Below are 24,094 nucleotides of genomic sequence, written 5' to 3'. Positions count from 1 at the left end.
CAGATGCGTCCCTGACCAAAGTAATGCTGTTTCTAGGAATAAATTAGCTTTAGGAAAAATAAATAATAAAGACTTGTAAATTCTACATTTATCAATATTAAAACGATAGGCGCGTAGAAGTCTTGGGTCTACCAGGCGTTCTTTTATTTTGAAGAGACAAACGTAGACCCACACGGATGTAAAGCTCATAATTTCCTGAGTCATCCTCCAGCGTCTCAAACGCAACAGCTTGAGTTTCCTGTTTAGGATTCAACAAGTTTTAGTCCGATTTAAACACGCTGGGTGATGGAGGGCTCCGTGTCTAACGTGGAGGTCTGTAATTTCGCGTTCAGCGGGCAGTTCGACAAATTAAGACAGTCCATTCTGTCTGATAAATCACTCGCCTGCAGAACGGACCAGGTCAGCACACCGATCTTCATGTACTCTGCAGTGATGCATCATCTGTGACCTGTGAGGCAGGGTGCTACTGAAAGCTGTTTGTGTTTTCAGGACGGGCGGACCTCTCTCCACTGGGCCTGTTCTGCTGGACACACCAACATCGTGGAGTTTCTGCTTGGTTTGGGAGTTGAAGTCAATGTGCAGGATGATGTGAGTTTTATTTGGTGATCTTTACAGAAACAAGCATGACTAAACTTCACATTGTGATGACCCACTCTGTCTGTGTCCTCTCCTGGTAATTTGATGTGATGGATGTTTTTCCAGTGTATCATTGACAAATGTGTTGTGATCTCTCCAGGCCTCATGGACTCCTCTGCACATTGCTGCATCTGCAGGCAGAGAAGACATAGTGAAATCTCTGATAGGCAAAGGAGCCCAGCTGAATTCTGTTAATCAAAATGGATGCACTCCTCTGCACTATGCCGCCTCTAAAGACAGATATGAGGTAGAGTCCTTTTTGTCATAACAGCTGCAAATATAAGGCGCAAGTCTAGACTCAACACTTGCATATGGCAGTGTAACTTTTCCTGTTGTACAGTGCCTTGCCAGTGGGTTTATATCCCTTCAGCTTTTCGGGTTTTCTCACACTACAGCTGCAAATGTAATTGAATTTAATTGGAAATTTATGTGATAGACCAACATAAGCAAGAGCAATAATTGTGAAGTGGAGGGGAAAAAAGTACATGATTTTTAAAATGGTGCTGCAAATAAAAACAAGGGTTGGGATGCTTTTGTATTCAGACCACATTGGTCAACACCTTTTAAAGCCACATTTCTGCTGCATTTACAGCTGCTAGCCTCTTGGGGTATGTCTCCACCCTCTTTACATCATCTGCAGGCTCATTGTCCTTTCCAGCAGAGCTCAAACTCCGTCAGATTGGACCGAGAGCATCTCCGTGAACAGGGATTTGGCACAGGTTCTTAATTGGATTTAAATCTGGACTTTGACTGGGCCATTCTAACAGATGAACATGCTTTGCTCTAAATCATGGTGTTGGAGCTCTGCCTGTATGCTTAGGGTTGTCCTGCGAGGTGATGAAATTCCACGCCAGTCTTTTGCCTCTGACAGGTTTTCTTCCAAGATTGCCCTACAGTTAGACTCATCCATCTTTCCATCAACTCTGACCAGCTTCCCTGTCCCTGATGATAAATATTATCCCCACAGCATGATCCCGCCACCACCATGTTCCACCATGGGCATGTTTTTAGGTTTACCAAAACCGGGCATGTAAGGCGAAAAGCTACATTTTGGTCTCATCTGGCCAGAGCTCCTTCTTCCTCATGTTTGCTAGTTCCCCTACATGGCTTGTGGCAACCTTTTTTAATGGGATTTCTTATGAGTTTCTTTCAGCAATGACTTTATGTTTGCCGCTCTTCCACGAAGACCAGATTGGTGGAGTGCATGACAAAACCTATGCTGTCAACAGATTTTTCCACTTAAGCTGTTGCTCTCTGCAGCTCCTCCGGAGTTGCCATATACAGGTCCTTCTCAAAATATTAGCATATTGTGATAAAGTTCATTATTTTCCATAATGTCATGATGAAAATTTAACATTCATATATTTTAGATTCATTGCACACTAACTGAAATATTTCAGGTCTTTTATTGTCTTAATACGGATGATTTTGGCATACAGCTCATGAAAACCCAAAATTCCTATCTCACAAAATTAGCATATCATTAAAAGGGTCTCTAAACGAGCTATGAACCTAATCATCTGAATCAACAAGTTAACTCTAAACACCTGCAAAAGATTCCTGAGGCCTTTAAAACTCCCAGCCTGGTTCATCACTCAAAACCCCAATCATGGGTAAGACTGCCGACCTGACTGCTGTCCAGAAGGCCACTATTGACACCCTCAAGCAAGAGGGTAAGACACAGAAAGACATTTCTGAACGAATAGGCTGTTCCCAGAGTGCTGTATCAAGGCACCTCAGTGGGAAGTCTGTGGGAAGGAAAACGTGTGGCAGAAAACGCTGCACAATGAGAAGAGGTGACCGGACCCTGAGGAAGATTGTGGAGAAGGGCCGATTCCAGACCTTGGGGGACCTGTGGAAGCAGTGGACTGAGTCTGGAGTAGAAACATCCAGAGCCACCGTGCACAGGCGTGTGCAGGAAATGGGCTACAGGTGCCGTATTCCCCAGGTCAAGCCACTTTTGAACCAGAAACAGCGGCAGAAGCGCCTGACCTGGGCTACAGAGAAGCAGCACTGGACTGTTGCTCAGTGGTCCAAAGTACTTTTTTCGGATGAAAGCAAATTCTGCATGTCATTCGGAAATCAAGGTGCCAGAGTCTGGAGGAAGACTGGGGAGAAGGAAATGCCAAAATGCCAGAAGTCCAGTGTCAAGTACCCACAGTCAGTGATGGTCTGGGGTGCCGTGTCAGCTGCTGGTGTTTGTCCACTGTGTTTTATCAAGGGCAGGGTCAATGCAGCTAGCTATCAGGAGATTTTGGAGCACTTCATGCTTCCATCTGCTGAAAAGCTTTATGGAGATGAAGATTTCATTTTTCAGCACAACCTGCCAAAACCACTGGTAAATGGTTTACTGACCATGGTATCACTGTGCTCAATTGGCCTGCCAACTCTCCTGACCTGAACCCCATTGAGAATCTGTGGGATATTGTGAAGAGAACGTTGAGAGACTCAAGACCCAACACTCTGGATGAGCTAAAGGCCGCTATCGAAGCATCCTGGGCCTCCATAAGACCTCAGCAGTGCCACAGGCTGATTGCCTCCATGCCACGCCGCATTGAAGCAGTCATTTCTGCAAAAGGATTCCCGACCAAGTATTGAGTGCATAACTGTACATGATTATTTGAAGGTTGACGTTGTTTGTATTAAAAACACTTTTCTTTTATTGGTCGGATGAAATATGCTAATATTGTGAAATAGGAATTTTGGGTTTTCATGAGCTGTATGCCAAAATCATCCGTATTAAGACAATAAAAGACCTGAAATATTTCAGTTAGTGTGCAATGAATCTAAAATATATTAATGTTAAATTTTCATCATGACATTATGGAAAATAATGAACTTTATCACAATATGCTAATATTTTGAGAAGGACCTGTACGTCTTGACGGCTTCTTTGAACAGTACTCTTAGATGAACAGGCTTTTCCTGGAAGGTTTGCAGTTGAACCACAATCTTTGCATGTCTTATTTTTTATCTTTTTATTTGGGCAACATTTAGAAAATCATGTATCATGTTTCTTCCACCTCACAGTTATAACCTACTCTGTGTTGATCTGTTGCATACAATCCTAATAAAATATATGGAGTTTGTGGAAAAGGTTCAAGAGGTAGAAATACGTTTTCAGGGCACTGTACAACAAGTACTTTGAGGGAAATTAGTTGCTGTAGTAAAAGATGTAATTTATTCTCTGCACATTTCCTAGATACTAACTTCATAAGGCATTTTGTGGGGGAAAATACAGCAATGATGTCCGTTTTTAAAAGCCTTCTGCTGAAATTTCTTTTTTCAAGGTAAGTTCATACCACATAGGTTGACCCACAAGGCATCATTAAACCTGGATGTTTTTTCAGTAAATCTCAAGAAAGACAAATTGAAAATTCATTTCTATTCAAATAAACTGCATTTTGACCTGAAAATACTTTGCTTCAAAATAATCAGATTTTTTTTTTGCCTTTCTGTGGTAATTAAACTCTTGCGCAGCACCGCTGGTGATTGTTCTCGGTGTGTCAGCTCTGCTGTCACGCCTCAGGATTTTTTCCCCAGCCATAGATATGCGTCTGAGGCTGGGGGAAACAAAGCAGTAACAGCGAAGCTAAGCTGGCACCTCCACAAAGGCAGGTTGGACAGATTTTATCCAGCTCAACTGGAGGGTTTAAATGATTCTGTCATCGTTCATGAAAACAGTGGAAAGATGTTCTGTCAGAGCATGAATGAATGAAAAAATAAAGAGCAATTAAAAAAACCAAGAAGGCAAAAAAGCTAGAGAAATACAAACTAAGAAAAGTGTAAATTTTAAAACATCGTCAACTTTCTAGGAGTCTCTCAAAAGTGAAGTTTTCCTTTGTGTTTAGCTTCATTTTTACTCATGTTCTTTCCAGCCATAGGTCCAGTTTCTGGTCATGAATTGATAAACTGGCGTTATCTGCCTTCATTACATAATGAATTCTATTAATTTGTTTGTGCCCAAAGGCTATTTAATGGGCCGTGTGTGAGTTTAAAAATGAGTAAAGCAAAAAGTGGAGAACCAAGGAAGAGCAGCGTTTAAGGTGGGGAAAAACAAAAACGACCTGAGAACCATCAAGAATTAATCATCTTTTTTTTTATATTTTGTGTCCATAAGTAATTCATAGATGAAAAAAAAATCCCATTACCAACTAGTGAATAAAGGTTGTTTAAAAAATGTGCCGTATGAAACAGGTTTGGTTGCATTCTTCAGTGATAAAACATACTTTGAGGCATTTGCGTCAGGAAAATAAATAATTTTTGGGGGGGTTTTAAGGATCTAATCTGTACAACGGTGAAATTCGGGTTGGATTTTGACTACTTAAAAAATGTTAACGATGTAGAAGCGGAGGCACATGTAAGCTGAGGAGAGGAACACTTTGATGGATCTGAACTTTACTTTAGGTCGATGAACAGGGGTCCCATTTATGAGACACAGAGTGAGAAAAGTTTATGAGGGCAAACTTCATCAGACAGAAAAACTAACTTGGCTTATGCTATATTTTTTTTAAATAGCACAAAACACGGAAATAGTTGAATTCATCAAATCACGAGGTTAGTCCTTTACTCGGGCGGCTTACAACAAACAACGGAGTAACAATATATATTATTTTAATATGAAATTTCTTTAAAGTGATGCTACTTTTCTATTAAAATGGAACTATTTCTGGGTAGGGCTAAAGTCCCTAATGTTTCAGGATCCTGGCTGACCTGTCCGAAAGCCAAAAATAATCCTATTACACCAGGAACATTTGCTTGCATTGCTGCATTTTCGGCCTGTAATACAGGAAAAAAAAAAAGAGAGATTTAAGCTCTTAGCATTTTGCAATCACGCTGTTACGTCTTAGAGCAGATGAGATGCAGTGATTCTGCTGAATTCATGTTATAAGGTGTGTAACTGTAATCACTGCAGTGTCAGTGCATTCCTCCTCGTCCTTCGCCACACCTTTGTAATGTGTGCTATGCGGGATTTCGCAATGCAGGCATGACAACATAAAGCAACCTTTACTGCAAGTCCAACTTAAAGTTTGTCCTAAGAGAAATACAGACTATTTAAAATGCAAAAAGATAACATGCAAATTAAAAAGAATGAGTAGTGGAAGCCATTAAAAACTAAGAACGGAAGTCAGTCAAGGAGGCGTGCTCCCTGGAATCGAAGACTTCTCAAGGGATGGATAGAAAAATGACTCCAGTTTTAAAGAGCAGGTTTGGCAGTTATTGAATGTGAAAGGAATGATTTTATTATTTGTTTTAAACCTAACAATGTAAGGAAGCTATGATGTTGAAGACCTTTTCTCTCCTGTTGCTTTTGGATCGGCTGCAACATTGTTCGAGAAAAGGGTTGTCCTGTCCTTCCTAACTAATAAAACAGTGTATGAAGAAAGTAGTAAAGTAATGCACAGAATTATTTTTTAGGGAAATATCAGAAAACATAAAAAATAGCATCACAAGTTAAAATAGCATCACATTGGTTCATAGATACATTTCGATAAGACAAAATTTCCTAATCTTCAGTCATTTTCCTCACAAGGCCCCTCTTAATCACAAATGACTGCATGGATGCAGTCTTTGTTAGGCTGTTGTATTTCAAATACCACTCTGATACCCCTAAATAAAATCCAGTGCAACCATTTCCTTTAGAAGTCAGCTAATTAGTTAGAGTCCAACTGAGTGTAATTTGATCTCGGTATAAATCCAGATGTTCTGCGAAGGCCTCAGAGGTTTGTTGGAGGCCATTAGAGAACAAACGGCATCAGGACCAAGGAACACAGCAGACAGGTAAGGAAGAAAGCTGTGGAGAAGAAACAGGGTTGGGTTATTAAACAATCTCTCAACCTCTGAACATCTCAAAGTGGACCGTTCAATCCTCCATCCAAAAATGGAAAGACTTTGGCACAACCTCAAACCCACCAATACATGGGTGCCCACTCAAACTGACAGGCCAGTCAAGGAGACTGTTATGGGCAAAACATAGTCGCGAGTACTTGACTCCGGCTCCGAGCAGCCGGTTGCGAGTACACGCAGTGTCACGGCCACTCTCTTGCCTCGCACTGACAGGTGTATTCCTCTTCTTCGTCCTTAGTGTGGTTTAATGGCCTTTAACATCACCTTCTTTTCTTTTAGTTTTTTTTCAAAGCTACACGGCAAATTAGTTCTGCCTCCCCGTCCAATAACGGCATGGCGGAAAGTGTGGGAAATGTAGCAATTTGTCACCGGAAATATCGGAAATTGGTACGTTCGACTATGAAGCCGCACCATTAAAAACTCCTGTTATGATTTAGAAGAATCAGCAGTTAATGTGGAAGAAAGTGCTCTGATCAGATGAGACCAAAATTGAAGTTTGTGGCTTATATGTAAAATACTTCGTTTGGTGGGAAACCAACACCGCACATCATCTTAAACACTATCCCTACAGTAAGTGGTGGCAGCATCATTATATGGTGGGGAGATGGAGGTTCACCCTTTAGAAGAAGAATTACCTTAAATGCAAAGACAGAGCTACACCAAAATGGTTTAGAATTTAGATCTCAACATATTTGTGTGTTAGAATGACCCAGTCAGTCCAGACTTGAATGTAAAGGAAAGTGTTCAGCAAAACTTGAAAATTAGATGTTCACAGTCTCCATCCTTCTAGCTAAACATAAGCTGTTTTGCAATGAAGAAAATAATTGTTGTTGTTTTTGCAGCAAAAAGGTCTCCTGCAAATTATTCACGCAGGGATATGAATAGAAATGTATGCCACACTTTGAGTTTTTATTCCTGAAAACAGTTAAGAGCCATGTCTCATTTTCCTTCCTGTTCCAAACATCAGCCCCAGGCTAACAACAAAACATTAGAAGGTGAAATGATCTGCTTGAATAAAGTAGTGACGGCACATATTTTAAAAAAAAAATTTTTTTTTTTTTACTTACAACAGCTTTCTCACATAGTTCCCAACTGTTCTTAATTATGTCACTGGTCTAGCCTACACCACCTTCTAGTTTTGCTCTCACATCCTACGTTTTGGTTACATTTTCCACTAGAGTAGCGAGCACATGAGGACCTTCGGGGCATAGAAGCATTTTATGAGGAAATGTGCATTCCATGTTAAAGGGAAGTAACTACATTTAAAATGAGTTTACCCACAACTGGCATGTGAGAGAATTTGTTTGCCCTGTTTTCAGATCGCCTTACTGCTGCTGGAAAATGGAGCAGACCCCAATGCCACCGACAAGTTGGACTCCACTCCCCTGCACAGAGCGGCGGCCAAGGGCAACTACCGTCTCATCCAGCTGCTTCTCAAGCACAGTGCCTCAACGAACATCCAGGACTCGCAGGGCAATACAGCACTGTATGTATAATATTGTAACTGCAGTCATAAATTTAAATTGGAAGGCCATAAGATATGACTTTTCTTTCTCACTTCCCCTTCGTAAGAGAAATCAGCCAGATTAGTTGGGTATGCTGACTTTCAACATGTCACCAGTTTAAAATCTTCTACCTGACTCTGTGGAATTGGGAAAAACTACAAACCATAGGCACCTAAATTGTATTTACAGTTTTTAAGTTTTATTTTTACTGTTTTTTTTCTCTTCCCAGCCATCTTGCATGTGATGAGGAACGCGTGGAAGCGGCCAAGTTGCTGGTAGAACATGGTGCCAGCATTTATATTGAGAACAAGGAGGAGAAGACCCCCCTCCAGATAGCCATGGGTGGGTTGGGGAACCTTCTCCGTCGTATCGTGGAGGGCTGATGCTTTCACTGACTCGTTGGTTGTGGTTTGGCTGAAACCCCTACGGTCGCATCCTGATGAAAAGTATCATCCCATTCAGTCCTTCTTGAGCAGGCCTCTTGTTATTTGGTGTGACCCGTGACATGTGAAAGAGGCAATAGTGTCGAAGAAAAGGATTGGATTGTTTGTGAGCCTGATCAGTATCTTCTTTTGTGGTTTTAAGACCGATATGTCTGAAGAACAAACTAAGCACAGTTTTTCCAGCAACACTCTGTGTTTTTCTGTAAAAGTTGAAGTATAGAATTGGCTAAAACGAAACATCAAGTGGTGACAAAATTTGGTTGCAATAAACTTGTATCTAAATGAAAATCAGTGACTTTGTGATTGTTGAGGCTGTGATCATCCTCTGTTTAGTAATTTATCACTCTGGGTTTTATAAGGAGTCATACATGGCTCTGTGCACGGTACCATTTTTTGAGTATTTCCAAGGGCTTTTCCTAAAGGGAATTATTTAAGTCCCTTATTATGCTAAGTCCAATGTTGAAAGGGTGTATTCATGACTCCTGATGACTTACAGCAAACCTAAATTCAAGGTTAACTTTAAACACTTCAGTAAATCACTATGTATGACAAATGGTATGAAAACCAGTTTGATCCAAATTCAATTTAAATCAATCCAATGCATTCCAATAAAATCCAATTATGTTATCAAATTCCTAATACAGAACAATTCCATACCAACACATTGCAACAAAAGTCAGCTGATCATTTGATGCCAGTTGTTAGAAAGTTATTTAAGAATCAGTTTTTGTTTTATCCAGATAAAGAGATTATCTCCTCTTGTGCAAAACTCTGTATATTTTAACTTACTGACCACTAGGGGCTGTGCGGTAAATACTTATAACAACATTTATGTGGTCTTTAATGCAATGATATTAAAAGTAACTATTAAAAGCATTACAAAATGCATCAGTCATTTTGGTTGTAAATCTATTATTAAATTCAGCCAGAGTCTAAAATAAAGAAGTCTCCTAAAGTAAACCTTACTTTACAGTAAAACAGTTCACAATAATCATGTTCAGTTGCAAATGCGGGTTTAATTGGTGATCAACCTGAGGTTTTACTAAGTTACGGTTTCAAAACCATGAATATTTTCAGTCATAATGTGCTCTATGGTTTAAAGTCCTTTTGATGAGATAGCTGAGAAAGGCCAGTGACTGGAGTTTGCTTTGGATGTACAGCGTGTATTTATTATATATTGTGGTCTAAATCTGCATCAGAATTAAAATAATGTTAAAGAGATGTTAAAGATAAAAATATACAGTAACACCCAACATGGGGTCACCGAAACTATAGAAAAAAAACTCTGGAAATTTAATGGATTCTCCCTTGGGCTAAGACACACTTCTGTTAAAGAAAATTTATTACAAATTCGTCACACAAACGCAGACAAACTCAACTGAAAACTACCAAACCACATTGCAAAGCACCAAAACCACTTCTGTTTGTTGTTTTGTACTGTCCACCAGGCCCTTATTCTCAATTTTTAGATCAGTTCTCAGACTTCTTATCTGATTTACTGTTAAACACACATAAGGCCATTATAGTGGGGGATTTTAACATTCATGTTGACACTGAAAGTGATAGCTTAAATATAGCCTTTAACGCTATCTTAGACTCAATCGGCTTTGCTCAAAACATTAACAAACCTACCCACCTTTGTCTTCATTCTCTGGACCTTGTGCTGACATATGGCATTGAGTGTAAAGACATTAGCTGAGTACAGGAAGGTGGTGGACCGCTTTGTGGCATGGTGTGGAAACAATCATCTCATTTTGAACGTGACTAAAACAAAGGAGATGATTGTAGATTTTAAGAGAAACAGGAATAAGTCAAAAACTATTTCTATCATGGGAAAAGAAGTGGAGGTGGTGGAGGAGTATAAATACCTCGGTGTTCACCTGGACAACAGACTAGAGTGGAGATGCAACTGTGAAGCCATCTACAAGAAGGGACAGAGCAGACTGTACTTCTTTAGGAAACTTAGGTCCTTTGGTGTTTGCAGCAAGATGCTGCATATCTTCTATAAGTCTGTTGTGGAAAGTGTGATCTCTTCTGCCATCATCTGCTGGGGAAGCAGCATCAGAGCCAGGGACTTAAAAAAGCTCAACAAGCTGATAAAAAAGGCTGGCTCTGTTCTGGGGAGTCCTCTGGAACCTCTGGAGATCATTGTGGAAAGACAGATTCTTCATAAAATGAAGAACATTATGGAGAACCTTGAGCATCTTCTTCATGAGACTGTCCTACAACAACAGAGTGTCTTCAGTCAGAGGCTTCTTCAGATCTGCTGTAAGACGGAGCGCTACAGGAGATCCTTCCTGCCCACAGCCATCAGCATCAACAACGGCTCTTTGAAGAAACCTTTATAATGAGCTACAACAACATTTAATTTCCTTTTGGGATTAATAAAGTATTTTTGAATTGAATTGAATTGAATAATATTTCCTCATAACCCTGTTCTGTCTGACCATTTTTTAATAACCTTTGAGTTTAATTTAACCGAGTACTCCACACCTGAAATAATATTTCATTATAGTGAATCATTATCAGACAATGCTGTAACAACCTTTAAAGAATCTGTTCCACTTTTTAATTTCCTCATTACCACAGGAAACACAGTGGAGGACAATAATTTGGTTTCTTCCCATTCACAAATTGATTCTCTTGTTCATAGTGTTACTTCCTCATTGCGTGGTGCATCAGACAAGGCAGCCCACCTGAAAAAGAAGGTAATTATTTATAGGAGACTGGCTCCGTGGTATAATTCACAGCTGCAAACTATAAAGCACAATGTTAGAAAATGGCGCTCTACACACCTAGTTGACTCCTACCTAATATGGAAAAATAGCCTACTGTTGTATAAAAAGACACTTCACCAAGCTAGAACAGCTTATTTCTCATCATTAATGGAAGAGAGTAAGAATAATCCTAGGTTTCTTTAGTATAGTTGCTAAACTTACACAGAGTCATAGCTCTGTTGTGCCATCCTTTCTCTTAGCTCTCAGCAGTAATGATTTTATGGGATTCTTTTTAAATAAAATTGATTCTACTTTCTATGGGAAGGAAAAGTAAATGTTAATTGATATAAATCCTTTAGATGCTTCATCTAGGAGAGAAAGAGAGCTAATCAGATGAACCCAGAGGCAGTTTTCAAGTTTAGAGTATGAAAGAGAGCACATACAGCAGACGTATTAATCCCAATTACACTAATAGTTTAGAGAGTTTTGCAGACATCATCAATTTATTGCTATAACAAAGTGTTTTCATGAAACTTATTCTTCCCTTATAGACAATGAACAATGTATCACCCATTTTGACTGATCACTCAAGACTCAAATGTTAATCTGTGTTCTTTCAGAGGCTTTCTTAGGATATTGGATGATTTTTTTCCCGGTTGTGTACAGTTAAGTCCTGATACCTGATCATTTTATAGGAATGTGCTATGATTGCCTTGGAGTCTCTCTAACAGTGAAGTAAAATAACATACAGGTCCTTCTCAAAAAATTTGCATATTGTGATAAAGTTCATTATTTTCCATAATGTCATGATGAAAATTTAACATTCATATATTTTAGATTCATTGCACACTAACTGAAATATTTCAGGTCTTTTATTGTCTTAATACGGATGATTTTGGCATACAGCTCATGAAAACCCAAAATTCCTATCTCACAAAATTAGCATATTTCATCCGACCAATAAAAGAAAAGTGTTTTTAATACAAACAACGTCAACCTTCAAATAATCATGTACAGTTATGCACTCAATACTTGGTCGGGAATCCTTTTGCAGAAATGACTGCTTCAATGCGGCGTGGCATGGAGGCAATCAGCCTGTGGCACTGCTGAGGTCTTATGGAGGCCCAGGATGCTTCGATAGCGGCCTTTAGCTCATCCAGAGTGTTGGGTCTTGAGTTCTCAACGTTCTCTTCACAATATCCCACAGATTCTCTATGGGGTTCAGGTCAAGAGAGTTGATTGGGGTTTTGAGTGATAAACCAGGCTGGGAGTTTTAAAGGCCTCAGGAATCTTTTGCAGGTGTTTAGAGTTAACTCGTTGATTCAGATGATTAGGTTCATAGCTCGTTTAGAGACCCTTTTAATAATATGCTAATTTTGTGAGATAGGAATTTTGGGTTTTCATGAGCTGTATGCCAAAATCATCCGTATTAAGACAATAAAAGACCTGAAATATTTCAGTTAGTGTGCAATGAATCTAAAATATATGAATGTTAAATTTTCATCATGACATTATGGAAAATAATGAACTTTATCACAATATGCTAATTTTTTTAGAAGGACCTGTAGGCCTAACAGAGGCTCTCGCAAGTCATGCAATAGCTTGGGTTAGGCATAGCTACAGTAATAGTGTAGCACCATTAAAACCTGTTTGAATAAAAGAGTTGGGACAACATCTAAATGACATGTAGCTGGTGAGAAGGTTGGTGTTCCCTCAAATATTTCAATGGGACAGTCACTGTACAACAAAAACGTTGCTTCTACTGTCATTTGCAAATTTGTCAAGCATGATGATACAGATAAAATGGGAAGTATGATGTGAATGTTCTCTGTAACTGAAACCATTTAATCTGCTAGGGAGTTCATGAAATCATCTCTGTGGTGTCTCTGCTGAGAGTAACTAAAGTACGTGCTGGTTTCACTGCTGAAAAGAGACGTCCACTGAACCTCATACGTATTGTTTGAATTTGAAAAGAAAAGAAGAAGTATAAGTTGTATGGAAAGAACCACTGTGCAGTGTGATTAAATTATGTTGGATTCTTTTAAGAGCTAGAAAAGCACTCTGGGCGCCTCCGTCAAGGTCACTGCATGTCAGCTGCTGACAGGATCACAAACCATGTGAAAAAAATAAATTATCTTTAAAAAAAAAGTCCTTTTATGTCTTCATCTCTTTTATGAGTCACTGATCTCTCTCAAGAAGTTGTTGGTTTGCTATAATTTACTACAAATATCCCTCATGGTGTGGACAATGTTGTGACTGCAGCACAGCACCGTTGCCATGGTTATTTGTATACGTGGTAGTTCCCTTCCTATTCATAATAATTTGCATATTAATTTGCAAATTACATGCAGCTGTGGCCAAATCCAGTCAAATTGGGATGTATGAAGGAAAGGTGTGCAGTAACATGTGTACGCATGTTTTTATACCTCTGATTTTTTTTTTTGTGACCTGCCAGTATCAAGATTTTTCCCCACCACCAACTTTTAATATGAAAGCTGTGCACTCCTTTATACATGAGTCTTACAACAATCCCAGTCTCAACCTCGGTCTCAAAATTGTCATAGCAATTTATGCAAACAAACTGCATTTTATTAACACAAAGGTGGGTATTTAAACACAAAGCAATGATTATTTACAGAAAATATAGTAGCTGCCTATAACCCTTTGACAGAACCACACGTAATAAAATCCCCTTGCTCTGATAGTAATTAGGCAAAGTGCCCAGCATTATTTGTAATACCATATTTGACACAGAAGATGAAAAGTGATTTTTTTTCCTAACCACCATTGAAGATGAAGATATTGTAGTGAATGGACTATGAAGACCGGTTGTTTATGTTCAGTAATACTTCGGTGTGAAACGGGATTTATCTAACTTATATGTTAGAGATATATATTTTTTTTTTATATGAGACAATAATAACCTGAAGAACATACAAATTCCATGCAGAAAAAACACCAGCCAGGAGTTGAACCCAGGACCTCCTTGCTGTAAGTCAACAGTGCTAACCACAGCTTAATGCTCAATGCAGCTCAATGATTTTATTCATTAAAGGAAAATAGGTCTTAATCTTTTGTGTCTGATTAAATCATACACAAAGTACATTGCAACATCCTGTAACAAATATGATGCCACAGTGTTTAGAAGTGCAAAATCATGAGAAATCCAATGCTATTAGCTGCTATAGCCAATGAGAGTTAGCCTGGTCACTTAGCATATCTTTTAGGTTGTTTTGATAGCGGCCTTCAGGTCATCTTCATTGTTGGGTCTGTGTCTCTTGTGTTTCTCTTGACAATGCCTGATTTCTGTGGGATGTAAGTCCGGCCTGTTTGCTATCTACTCAAGCTTTTAGAGATACCATGGTCATTAAACCAGGTGTTGATAGTTTTGGCAGTGTAGGTAGGTGCCAAAGCCCTGCTGGAAAATTTTTAATTCATTCATCTTCTATACTGCTAATTCCATAGTGGGTCACGGGGGAACTGGAGCCTATCTCCAGCAGTCTACGTGCGAGAGGCAGGTACACCCTGGACAGGTGACCAATCCATCGCAGGGCAACATAGAGACATACAGGACAAACAACCATGCACACACTCATTCACACCAAAGGGCAATTTAGAGAGACCAATTTACCTATCAGTCATGTTTTTGGACTGTGGGAGGAAGCTGGAGTCCCCGGTGAGAACCCACGCATGCCACCGTGCAGCCCACCAAAAAATTTACTATCCATAAGCCTTGTCAAAATGTGGAAGCATGAAGTGCTCTAATATGTCATGGTAGACGGCAGCACTGACTTTGGACTTGATATAGCCCAGTGGACCCAGACTAACAGTCATGCCATCCTTAATCATCACTGACTCTAGAAACTTCACAGTGGACCTGAAGCCGCTTGGATTATGTGCCTTGATTGGAACCTTGATTTCATAATAAAATGCAAAATTTACTTTAATCTAAATATAACACATTGGAGCAAATAGTAAAAGTGAGCCAAAGCATATGTAAGAGAGTTCTACCATTGTTTCTGGTTCAGGAGTGGCAGTTGTAGCCCATGTCCTGGATATGTCTTTGTGTAGTGACTTGTGAAGTACTGACTTCATCTACAGTCCATGTCTTGCAAATTTCCCCCAAAATGATGAATGGGTTTGTTTTACAATATGTTCAAGGCTGTGGTTAGGCTGGGGTTATCCTGGTTGCTTGTGAGTATTTTTCTGCCACACTTTTTCCTTCCAATCAATTTCCCATTAACACGATAGACAGAACATAGAGAGTGAAAATGTAACTTGAATTGTGCTGCAGTATAGCATGAGTGGGGTTTTACTAGCGGGCTGTCGTAACATCAAACCACGGAACTGCATGTCGTGCTCTCGACCTCATAACGGCGGCTGCGCACTGGACAAGGAACGCCTCTCTTCTCTTCTCACTTCCTCAAACCTTGGAGGTTCATACATTAAAGAGCCTCCGTCAGTCGTCATATTCTGCTGTGGGGGGTGATAACAATAGGACCGAGAGAAGTTACAAACTACGGACCCGTCCCAAAGACGAGAGAAAGGTAAATATTGAGATTTTGTAACAAAAGCTCAACTGCGTAGCAGCGTAAGCTAGCATTAAGCTAATTTAGCTAGCAAACGTTTGTAGCTGCTGCTGTCAGTCGGGTTTCTAAGGACAACATTATACACAAGAGCAAAGGTTAAAATCCGAACTGACGGCTCCTATTTAACGCATTCTTACACATACTTCTAATCTGATACACAGCTTTATTACACCGAATTCTGAATCTGTGTAACATTTCCCCTTGAAATAGATTACTTTCAATGACCATAAGTTGACCGTTAATATTCATGTGCTCCTTATGCATGTATGTTAATGCGGGCATTTACTTCCACGTGGTGGTAAAGTACCTTCTGACACCATCTACTTTCAGTTTGCGCAGAGGTGGGCAGAAGTAACATAGCTGATTCTCAGGTCTGTGTTCAGTCGCTGCTGGGTTGTCTAACATTCCTCCTGATCTGATCACTGCTTTCTTAGAGGAATTTCGACACGTATGCAGGGCAAAGATCACAAGGTGTCTCTGTCAATAAAGTAAACAGACATCCCTTTAAAGTAGCTTCACACCAAGAAGAAGCGGATCAATGCTTGTGTTTAGTAGATAATAGTAGACTAGTCCTTCACATCATGATTTGGAGTGAGTTTCATCACTTTATGGCATGACGGCTCGTAGGAGGACAAAGCTGTTGCAAGAAATTCCACCCTGTGACATGGGATTGTTGGTATGCATTCCAGCAGTGCTCACTTCTTCCTGAGTGGGAGGAATGGCATGTACCTTTCCTTACAGAAGTATTTTGTCCACCCTTCATACTAACTATTCCTGGGGGAAAAAAAAAAAACCTGGTTAGTTTATGCTTCATTGTTCTATATCATCCCATCAGAAAAGGTATTGTTACTGCTTCGGAGTAGAGAGTATTGGGTTACACCCTTTGGAGTGATCTGCCTGTCCTGTGCCCATCCCTCACATGAACTGATCAGCGCCTCCATGTAATAACTGGTTGGCTGCCTCTCTTAAAGAGCCCGTTTCAGAGCCTACATGTGCAAATCAGGTGGTCGGTGTCTGGCTTAAATGTAATTGTATGGTAAAATATATCCTGGATGTTGTTTTTAGTCATTTGCCTAATTTAAATCCCTTTCTGTTTTCTCCTCAGATTTAGTGCCTTCCAAATTTGTCCACCCAGCAATTTCCTCGCCCAGTTATGTGTGACACATATCAAAATGGTGTTTTGGAAAGAGACAACCATACTGATTTCTCACGGTTAGAAAATCGCCTGGACTCGTTCAAGGGCTCCACCCTGGCTCAGCAAGTACCGCCTGAACGACTGGCAAGGGCTGGCTTCTACTTCACTGGCAACGCAGACCGAGTACAGTGTTTCAGCTGCAGTAAGACCGTGGAAAACTGGCATAGCGGAGACACGCCTGTACAAAGACACATGGAGGTAATTGTATTTATGGGTTCAAATAAAAGATTGCGTTTTGTTCTGTTTTAAATGCTTTTATCATGTTTCCTGCTCGCCAGATTTCTCCATCGTGCAGTTTCCTCACCTGCTGCCACCGAAACAGCTTGAACCCAAGTTATGGCGCCCCCGTCGTTAATGGTTCTGTCTATGACGAAGCTGCAGAAGACATGCAGTATCGTTTGTCCACTGGAGAAATAGTTGATCAGACCCCCTACCCTAGAGCCCCTCACATGAGGAGTGAACAAGACCGCCTTCAGACCTTTTCTTTGTGGCCCTCCAGGGCCCCTGTAAGACCCAGAGATCTGGCTCAGGCTGGCTTCTACTACTTGGGCCTGGATGACAGGGTGGAGTGTTTCTGCTGTGGCGGCAAGCTGAATGACTGGGAAGATGGAGACAGCCCTTGGGGTGAACACACCAAATACTTAGGCAACTGCTTTTTCATCCTCGGCCATGACGTAGGTAACGTCCCGCTCCTGGACACTGCAGAGGAGCCCATGCAGGCGGGGAGCAGCAATCAAGACGTGAATGAGGATGGGAGTATGGAGACCTTTGAGAGGAGGCTCAGTAGCTTTGCTACTGTTCAGCACCCTATCAGCCATGAGAGGCTTGCAAGAGCTGGTTTCTACAGCACAGGTAGAGCACAGATATAAAATGAGTGGGAACAAAATGGAGCATGTTATGCCATTATAGCTTTAACGTAGAAATATTCACTTTGTGTGATTTTTAGGGTTAGGAGACAAGGTGTTATGTTTCCGATGTGGTGGGGGTTTAAAAGGCTGGCAGCCCGAGGAAGACCCCTGGGCAGAACATGCTAAATACTACCCAGGGTAAGAGTGGACATCTGGTTTCTTTCTGGTGTATACAATCCATACACTGTAATATTGTTGTTGCTGTCCTTCTATTTATTCTTGAACATGTTCCTTTTTAATTAGATGCAGCTTTCTGCTGGAAGAAAAAGGAGATGAATTTGTCAACAGCATTCAGCTACGAGGACCCCAACAAAGTAGTGCTGTAAGTATTTTAGTTACTTTTCTTTTTCATGTTATTTCTGATTATCTGACATAACATAAACTCTGACCTTTTTTTTTTTTTTTTAAACCTTATACTAAAGACAAAATGCGACGCTCTCGCCAAGTGTGTTGGAATGCATTTCAAATAAAATAAAAGTATAATTCCGAAAGACAAAAGGTTCACACATACATCAATTATTAGGGTTCCTACACAATATGGGAAAGTATGGGGAAAATAAAGGACACTGGCGCTGCAAATAACATAAAAAAAACATTAAAGAAAAATATCAAAAGCTCAATTTATTTGGCTTTTTACCTGTAGGCTGTTTTTTTTTTTAGGTCAGGACTGGACCTGTGGTTCTTAAACTGGGTCTTCTTTAGATCCCATACAAAGCATTGACATGCCATTTGTTTTTTAATTCCAATCCCACAGTTTTGGATATAGGTTGGTCCAGAGACCATAAAGTTTGGTAAATAGTTCCACCACTCTGTCTCATAGAAGCTAACAAGCATTGTGATATTTCATTAATGTTGCAACATAAAGATAATAAAAGCCAACTGGGTGAAGGTTTTGTTCTTGAATGTTCAAAATGTTACAGCACCTTTAAATTTGGATCTGGAAAAAATTGTATTTTGGAAGGGAAAATAGTAGGAACCTTCAAATACTACATTTTTGCATGTTTTTATTATGTCTAATTTGACAGCTCATAGTAATAAATCGTATCTATTTACACATCTAACCCTGTTGCTTAGTTCCCAGTCAGAGTTTTTTGGAACGTCGTTGCTGTGAGCTATTAAAATACAGTCCCGCACACTATACTGCATGTTTTGCAACCTTAACATTGGCTCTATCTAACGCGTTCTTTTGGAAACAAAATAAACGACTGATCCGTTTATAACCTTAGGCTAACGAACATTTTTGTGATCCCCGTTGTTGTTTTCTGTATCAATTCAGTCGTGTGCTAAATATAACTACGTCCCTGTTTTTTCCTTCAGGCTGCAAGTCATCAGAATGGATTTTCAGCCAGTGAAAAAGGTATAGTTTTATTTAATTACATAAAAAAATATTGAAAACAATTAAAGGCTAGATTGGTAATGTTTATTGAAATGAAATTAGTTTAGTTTGTTCAATAATATTAAAGTGATTCAGTAAACTATACTTTAAAAGGATTTTTAGCACCCCTGTGCTATAATTTACACCTCTGTACTTCTGTCTTTTTGCACAGAAGAGAATGTAATCATTGGCAGTGCGGTTTCATGCAGAAGGTCATTGTATCATTATACTTTAAAAAAAAAAATTTATTTTTATTTTTATTTTGTATTTCTTTCAGATGAGGACCCACTGGAGAAACTGAGGAAGTTGCAGATGGAAAAACAGTGCAAAATCTGCATGGACAGAGATATTTCTATCGTCTTCCTCCCATGTGGTCATCTGGTCAGTTGCAAGCAGTGCTCAGAGTCACTCATCAAGTGTCCGATCTGCTGTGGAGCTATAACACAAAAAATAAAAACCTATATTGCTTAAGCGAAAGACAACAACCCGTTGTTTAACATGGATGCTGCTTTTTTTGTATTGTTTATTTATCATGTTATGACTGTAGGCAGCACAGCGGTCCGGTCGGTAACTCTGCGGCCTTCCAGTAAGGATTTTCTAGATTTTACTCACAGGTTAACAGAATGACTTTTAGAAGTGACAGTATGACTGATTATACGTGCAGTTGTCTTTGTGTTGAACTGTCGATTGTACCCTGCCTCTTTTCCACTGATTACAAAACTATGCTCCAGCACCTCGATGGCCTCAATATATATAGATGAGGGGGTTTGTAAAATACATACATAAATGTTCTAATTTAACAATAAATGTATATTAGATGCCTTGTAAAGTACTTACAGCTGTAAATGTATTATTTTAATTAAACATTTACTATATACTTTCCAGAGACAAATATTTTCACAATCACTTGGATGGTAAATAGCTGTTATCTTAAGATCATTTTACATGTAGATTTTTTTTTTTCAATCACTGCAACTTGTAAATACGTATGTTAGACAAACATGTTTTCACTCTTTGTTCCTTCCTTTCCTTTAGGTTTGTGTGCTTAATCTACATTTGCTACACCTGATCCTAATGTAAATGTCCGAAGGGTGTCACACCAGTTTCCTTCGCTCTCATTCCTCTCATATCCTGTGCTCTTATGCACAGGATGTAATGGGATAGTGTCGTTTTTAATGTCTTCATTTTGAAAGCTTTTAATCATCAGATTTTCATCATGCAATCTTTTGTGTAAATAAACTAAATAAATCTTTTAATAATTCGACTTGAGCTGCATTTGTCTTTTATACCTGCTGTTTTACTTTCTTTACTGTGCTTGTAGTTAAAACAACTCTACCTAACTTTTATCTATTTGGCAGGAGATTTGACTACTATTTTAATATAGGGTATATTAATACGTTAATTTAAACACTCCAGATGTTGGATAGGATCCCTCATTAGTATTTGGGCATGGGCAATCTGATAAATACTAATTCATAAAAGGTCTAAGGACCTGCAAACGTATGTCTAATTGATTGCATTTACCAGCATCAATTAAGAGCTGTTGAATAGTTGTGGTTATACCTTTGTACAGTAGTTTGTAAAAGTATTCATACCCCTTGAGCTTTTCCACATATTGTCACATTACAAACATAAATATATTTTATTGGAATTTTATGCCAAAGACCAACACTTAAGTTGTATACCATTGTGAAGTGGAACAAAAATTATACATGATTTTTTTTTTTTACAACTAAAAAACTGAAAAGGGCATTGTGCAAAAGTATTCAGCCGAGTTAATCATTTCTGGAACCACCTTATGCTCCAATTACAGCTGCAAGTCTTTTAGGGTATGTCTCTACCAGGTTTGCACATCTAGTGATTGAAATTTTTGCCCATTCTTTGCAAAACAATTCAAGCTTAGTCAGATTAGATGGAGAGCATTTGTGAACAGCTGTCTCCAGATCTTGCCACAGATTCTCGATTGGGTTTAGGTCTGGACTTTGACTGGGTCATTCTAACACATTAATACAGGTCCCTCTCAAAATATTAGCATATTGTGATAAAGTTCATTATTTTCCACAATGTCATGATGAAAATTTAACATTAATATATTTTAGATTCATTGCACACTAACTGAAATATTTCAGGTCTTTTATTGTCTTAATATGGATGATTTTGGCATACAGCTCATGAAAACCCAAAATTCCTATCTCACAAAATTAGCATATTTTATCCGACCAATAAAAGAAAAGTGTTTTTAATACAAAAAACGTCAACCTTCAAATAATCATGTACAGTTATGCACTCAATACTTGGTCGGGAATCCTTTGGCAGAAATGACTGCTTCAATGCGGCATGGCATGGAGGCAATCAGCCTGTGGCACTGCTGAGGTCTTATGGAGGCCCAGGATGCTTCGATAGCGGCCTTTAGCTCATCCAGAGTGTTGGGTCTTGAATCTCTCAACGTTCTCTTCACAATATCCCACAGATTCTCTATGGGGTTCAGGTCAGGAGAGTTGGCAGGCCAATTGAGCACAGTGATACCATGGTCAGTAAACCATTTACCAGTGGTTTTGGCACTGTGAGCAGGTGCCAGGTCATGCTAAAAAATGAAATCTTCATCTCCATAAAGCTTTTCAGCAGATGGAAGCATGAAGTGCTCCAAAATCTCCTGATAGCTAGCTGCATTGACCCTGCCCTTGATAAAACACAGTGGACCAACACCAGCAGCTGACACGGCACCCCAGACCATCACTGACTGTGGGTACTTGACACTGGATTTCTGGCATTTTGGCATTTCCTTCTCCCCAGTCTTCCTCCAGACTCTGGCACCTTGATTTCCGAATGACATGCAGAATTTGCTTTCATCCGAAAAAAGTACTTTGGACCACTGAGCAACAGTCCAGTGCTGCTTCTCTGTAGCCCAGGTCAGGCGCTTCTGCTGCTGTTTCTGGTTCAAAAGTGGCTTGACCTGGGGAATGCGGCACCTGTAGCCCATTTCCTGCACACGCCTGTGCACGGTGGCTCTGGATGTTTCTACTCCAGACTCAGTCCACTGCTTCCGCAGGTCCCCCAAGGTCTGGAATCGGCCCTTCTCCACAATCTTCCTCAGGGTCCGGTCACCTCTTCTCGTTGTGCAGCGTTTTCTGCCACACTTTTTCCTTCCCACAGACTTCCCACTGAGGTGCCTTGATACAGCACTCTGGGAATAGCCTATTCGTTCAGAAATTTCTTTCTGTGTCTTACCCTCTTGCTTGAGGGTGTCAATAGTGGCCTTCTGGACAGCAGTCAGGTCGGCAGTCTTACCCATGATTGTGGTTTTGAGTGATGAACCAGGCTGGGAGTTTTAAAGGCCTCAGGAATCTTTTGCAGGTGTTTAGAGTTAACTCGTTGATTCAGATGATTAGGTTCATAGCTCGTTTAGAGACCCTTTTAATGATATGCTAATTTTGTGAGATAGGAATTTTGGGTTTTCATGAGCTGTACGCCAAAATCATCCGTATTAAGACAATAAAAGACCTGAAATATTTCAGTTAGTGTGCAATGAATCTAAAATATATGAATGTTAAATTTTCATCATGACATTATGGAAAATAATGAACTTTATCACAATATGCTAATATTTTGAGAAGGACCTGTATGTTTTGTTTTAGACCATTCTTTTGTAGTCCTGGCTTTATGTTTAGGGTCATTGTCCTGCTGGAAGGTGAACCTCCGCCTCAGTCTCAAGCCTTTTGCAGAATCCCAACAAGTTTTCTTCCAAGATTGCCCTGTATTTGGCTCAATGCATCTTCCCATCAACTCTGACCACCTTCCTTGTCCCCACTGAAGAGAAGCACCCCCAGAGCAGGATGCTGCCAAAAAGATCCATTTTGGTCTCGTCTGACCACAGCACCTTCTTCCACATGTTTGCTGTGTCTCCAACATGGCTTGTGGCAGACTGCCAATGGGACTTCTTATGTTTTCTTTAAACAATGGCTTTCTTCTCTCCACTCTTCCATAAAGATCACATTTGTGCAGCTGTGGATTTCTGCAGTTCGTCCAGAGTCACCATGGACCTCTTGGCTGCATCTCTGATCAGTGCTCTCCTTGTTCGGCCTGTAAGTTTAGGTGGACGGTCTTGCCTTGGTAGGTTTACAGTTGTTCCATACTCTTTCCATGTCCGGATGATGGATTGAACAGTGCTCCGTGAGATGTTTAAAGCTTTTATACCCTAAGCCTGCTTTAAACTTTTCCATAACTTTATCCCTGACCTGTCTGGTGTGTTCCTTGGACTTCATGATGCTGTTTGCTCCCCAATATTCTCTTAACAACCTCTGAGACCATCACAGAGCAGCTGTATTTGTACTGAGATTAGATTACACACAGGTGGACACTATTTAATCATCAGCAACCATCAGGCAACTTCTGAAGGCAATTGGGTTCACTCAGAGTAAAGGGGGGTGAATACCTTTGCACACCACACTTTTCAGTTTTTTTATTTGTAAAAAAAAAAAAAAAAAAATCATGTATAATTTTCTTTTCACTTCACAGTTGTGTTGGTCTCTCACATAAAATTCCAATAAAATATATTTATGTTTGTGGTTGTAATGTGACAATATGTGGAAAGATTCAAGGGGTATGATGAGTACTTTTGCAAGTCACTGTATATACAGTGTGTGCCACTGGCTGTACATCTTACCATAACGTCTGGCTTTGGTAATCTTGTTGGACAAGGGGATCATACAGGGGATCCAGCAATTATCCAGTGTTACTGGTGTAAGATAGCTAACATTCATTCGTAAAAGACTTTCAATGTGTCCATCGTTTACTTTATCCTTAATGTGTACATTTTCCTATCAGTGGATAAAATGCAAGCCTCGTTAGAATAAAGACGCAGTACCTATCACCGACCACT

General features: G+C 39.8%; 2 protein-coding genes across 2 annotated transcripts; both read left to right on the top strand.

Moving 5' to 3' along the window:
• Positions 1–194: 194 nt before the first annotated feature.
• psmd10 (proteasome 26S subunit, non-ATPase 10) lies at positions 195–8,719 on the top strand. Its single transcript, XM_047352860.1, has 5 exons — positions 195–399; positions 490–588; positions 737–883; positions 7,803–7,969; positions 8,218–8,719. The coding sequence occupies exons 1-5, from the start codon at positions 286–288 to the stop codon at positions 8,369–8,371; spliced, it is 681 nt and encodes a 226-aa protein (XP_047208816.1). The 5' UTR covers positions 195–285; the 3' UTR covers positions 8,372–8,719.
• A 6,800-nt stretch (positions 8,720–15,519) lies between these two features.
• On the top strand, positions 15,520–20,479 carry LOC124859842 (X-linked inhibitor of apoptosis). Its single transcript, XM_047352690.1, has 7 exons — positions 15,520–15,695; positions 16,843–17,130; positions 17,211–17,784; positions 17,879–17,978; positions 18,084–18,162; positions 19,158–19,197; positions 19,493–20,479. Exons 2-7 carry the CDS (start codon positions 16,891–16,893, stop codon positions 19,684–19,686), a joined length of 1,227 nt encoding a protein of 408 aa, XP_047208646.1. The 5' UTR covers positions 15,520–15,695; positions 16,843–16,890; the 3' UTR covers positions 19,687–20,479.
• The last annotated feature ends 3,615 nt before the right edge of the window (positions 20,480–24,094 follow it).

The sequence above is a fragment of the Girardinichthys multiradiatus genome, chromosome 23, assembly GCF_021462225.1.
Source record: "Girardinichthys multiradiatus isolate DD_20200921_A chromosome 23, DD_fGirMul_XY1, whole genome shotgun sequence".
NCBI classification, from domain to species: domain Eukaryota; kingdom Metazoa; phylum Chordata; class Actinopteri; order Cyprinodontiformes; family Goodeidae; genus Girardinichthys; species Girardinichthys multiradiatus.
Note: the sequence above shows the minus strand (reverse complement) of the source record. Positions and strands in the feature narration are given on the sequence as shown.